General features: G+C 32.7%; 1 protein-coding gene across 1 annotated transcript in view; it reads left to right on the plus strand.

The window, feature by feature from the left end:
• Positions 1–1,953, plus strand: part of PTPRQ (protein tyrosine phosphatase, receptor type, Q) — a 239,890-nt gene that overhangs the window by 180,319 nt on the left and 57,618 nt on the right. Inside the window, exon 32 of the mRNA XM_011994394.1 lies at positions 1,255–1,477. Coding sequence (XP_011849784.1) covers positions 1,255–1,477 — 223 coding nt within the window. The remainder of the gene's footprint in view (positions 1–1,254; positions 1,478–1,953) is intronic.

The raw sequence follows: 1,953 nt of genomic DNA on the forward strand, positions 1-1,953 counted from the left end.
ATATGATTATGTGAACATGGAAGAAAATATGGGAAACTATCAGCTAGATGTTTAGCATGGATTAACTGTGGGAGGGGTGCTGGTATGACTAGAACAGAAATTAGTGAACCAGCTAAAAGAAGCAAAAGAAACTACACTAAAATTATAGTAAAGAGTAAATATGTTTATGCATTTATAAAAAATATATATGAGTGAGAGCATATATAAATTGAATTTTTAATATGCAAAGAGGAGTCAGGTGCCTGAAAATCACACCTGGGCTCTATTATCTCAGGAAAGTCTCAAATACATAATTATGCTTTCAAGAGATAATAATTGCTAGATGTCTGCTCTCTCCAAGCACAACTCTGTATAATTTGTTATTTATGTTTGTCATCACTTTATCGGTAAATTATCTGCATGAAAGGGAAAGGGTTTTTCTTTTACTGATGAAGCAAAAACATCAATTGTAGCGACATTTCTTCTTTGTTTATAGCTCCAGCACGACCAAAATCCAAACCAACCCCTATTTATGATGCCACAGGAAAACTGCTTGTGACTTCAACAACAATTACAATCAGAATGCCAATATGTTATTACAGTGATGATCATGGACCAATAAAAAATATACAAGTGCTTGTAACAGAAACAGGAGGTATCATCAAATGTCAGTTCATCTTTTTAAATCGTGGAGTGTAAATTGCTGAGTGCTAAAAAGAATGTAGTTCAAATTAATATTGACTGCCAGTTATCACACACCTCTTGAGATTAATAGATTGTCAATATTGTTATTAGCGATACCAATCATTTCTTTGTAAGTAAATAAATAAATCATTTATTTATTTTATGTATAAAACTTTTATAAATGTCATTTATTTATACCAATGATTTATTTATTCTTATTTACCTAGCAAGGAAAGGCACAGTTAAAATATGTGATTTATTAGTTCCATATACTAGTAGACAAACATGTTTTGATTTTGGTAAGATGGAATCTTGATAGCTTCTTTGGAGGTGTGAACAAGTTAGTTACTCTTGATTGAGGGATGTTCTTTCTCTACCTGATAAATCATCCTTTATAACAATTCCTGTAGATTCCCATGTAACAGAGAAGAACAAGGTTACCTGCCTATCAAGGTGGATCACTTAAATCATCTCTGGTGACTGATGTTGCATCCAGATTCCCCTTATGAAATTATAAAAACACTATTTATAAATGTAAAAATATATTCATATGTTATTTGTAATTATTATTCTCTTTATTTCTGAAAATAGCTCAGCATGATGGAAATGTAACAAAGTGGTATGATGCATATTTTAATAAAGCAAGGCCATATTTCACAAATGAAGGCTTTCCTAACCCTCCATGTACAGAAGGAAAGACAAAGTTTAGTGGCAATGAAGAAATCTACATCATAGGTGCTGATAATGCCTGCATGATTCCCGGCAATGAAGACAAAATTTGCAATGGACCACTGAAACCAAAAAAGCAATACTTGTAAGTATAGGTTATATCTACCATGCATTCTGTTAGCAAGCTAGTCAGTAACTTTCATCCATCCACCTGTCCTTTCATCTTTCCAATAAGCACTGGATGCCCACCATGTATAGTGACCTGATTTTTTCCAGCACTAGGAATAGAAAGATAAACCAAAAATTATTCTTACATTCCATAAACATACAGTATTATAGGGGAAACAGGCAACCCTAAGAGTAATTATGATTTGATAAGTTACATAAGGACATTGTGAAAAATGTACTACTGGAGAACACAGGTATATAGGAGAATTTGTTTCTTTCTGTAGAGGACAGTGTGACTAATGTGTTTTTCACTTATTATTTTGCCATGCATGCTGATGTACAGGATTTTTGAAACACTATCCTATCCTTTGATTTAACAGTGGCTTCCCTTTATGTCACTCATAACAATAACTCTCTACTTTTTATCTCATCAAACATCTGAATGAGTGATAG

Source organism: Mandrillus leucophaeus, unplaced genomic scaffold, assembly GCF_000951045.1.
Source record: "Mandrillus leucophaeus isolate KB7577 unplaced genomic scaffold, Mleu.le_1.0 Scaffold455, whole genome shotgun sequence".
In the NCBI taxonomy this organism is placed as follows: domain Eukaryota; kingdom Metazoa; phylum Chordata; class Mammalia; order Primates; family Cercopithecidae; genus Mandrillus; species Mandrillus leucophaeus.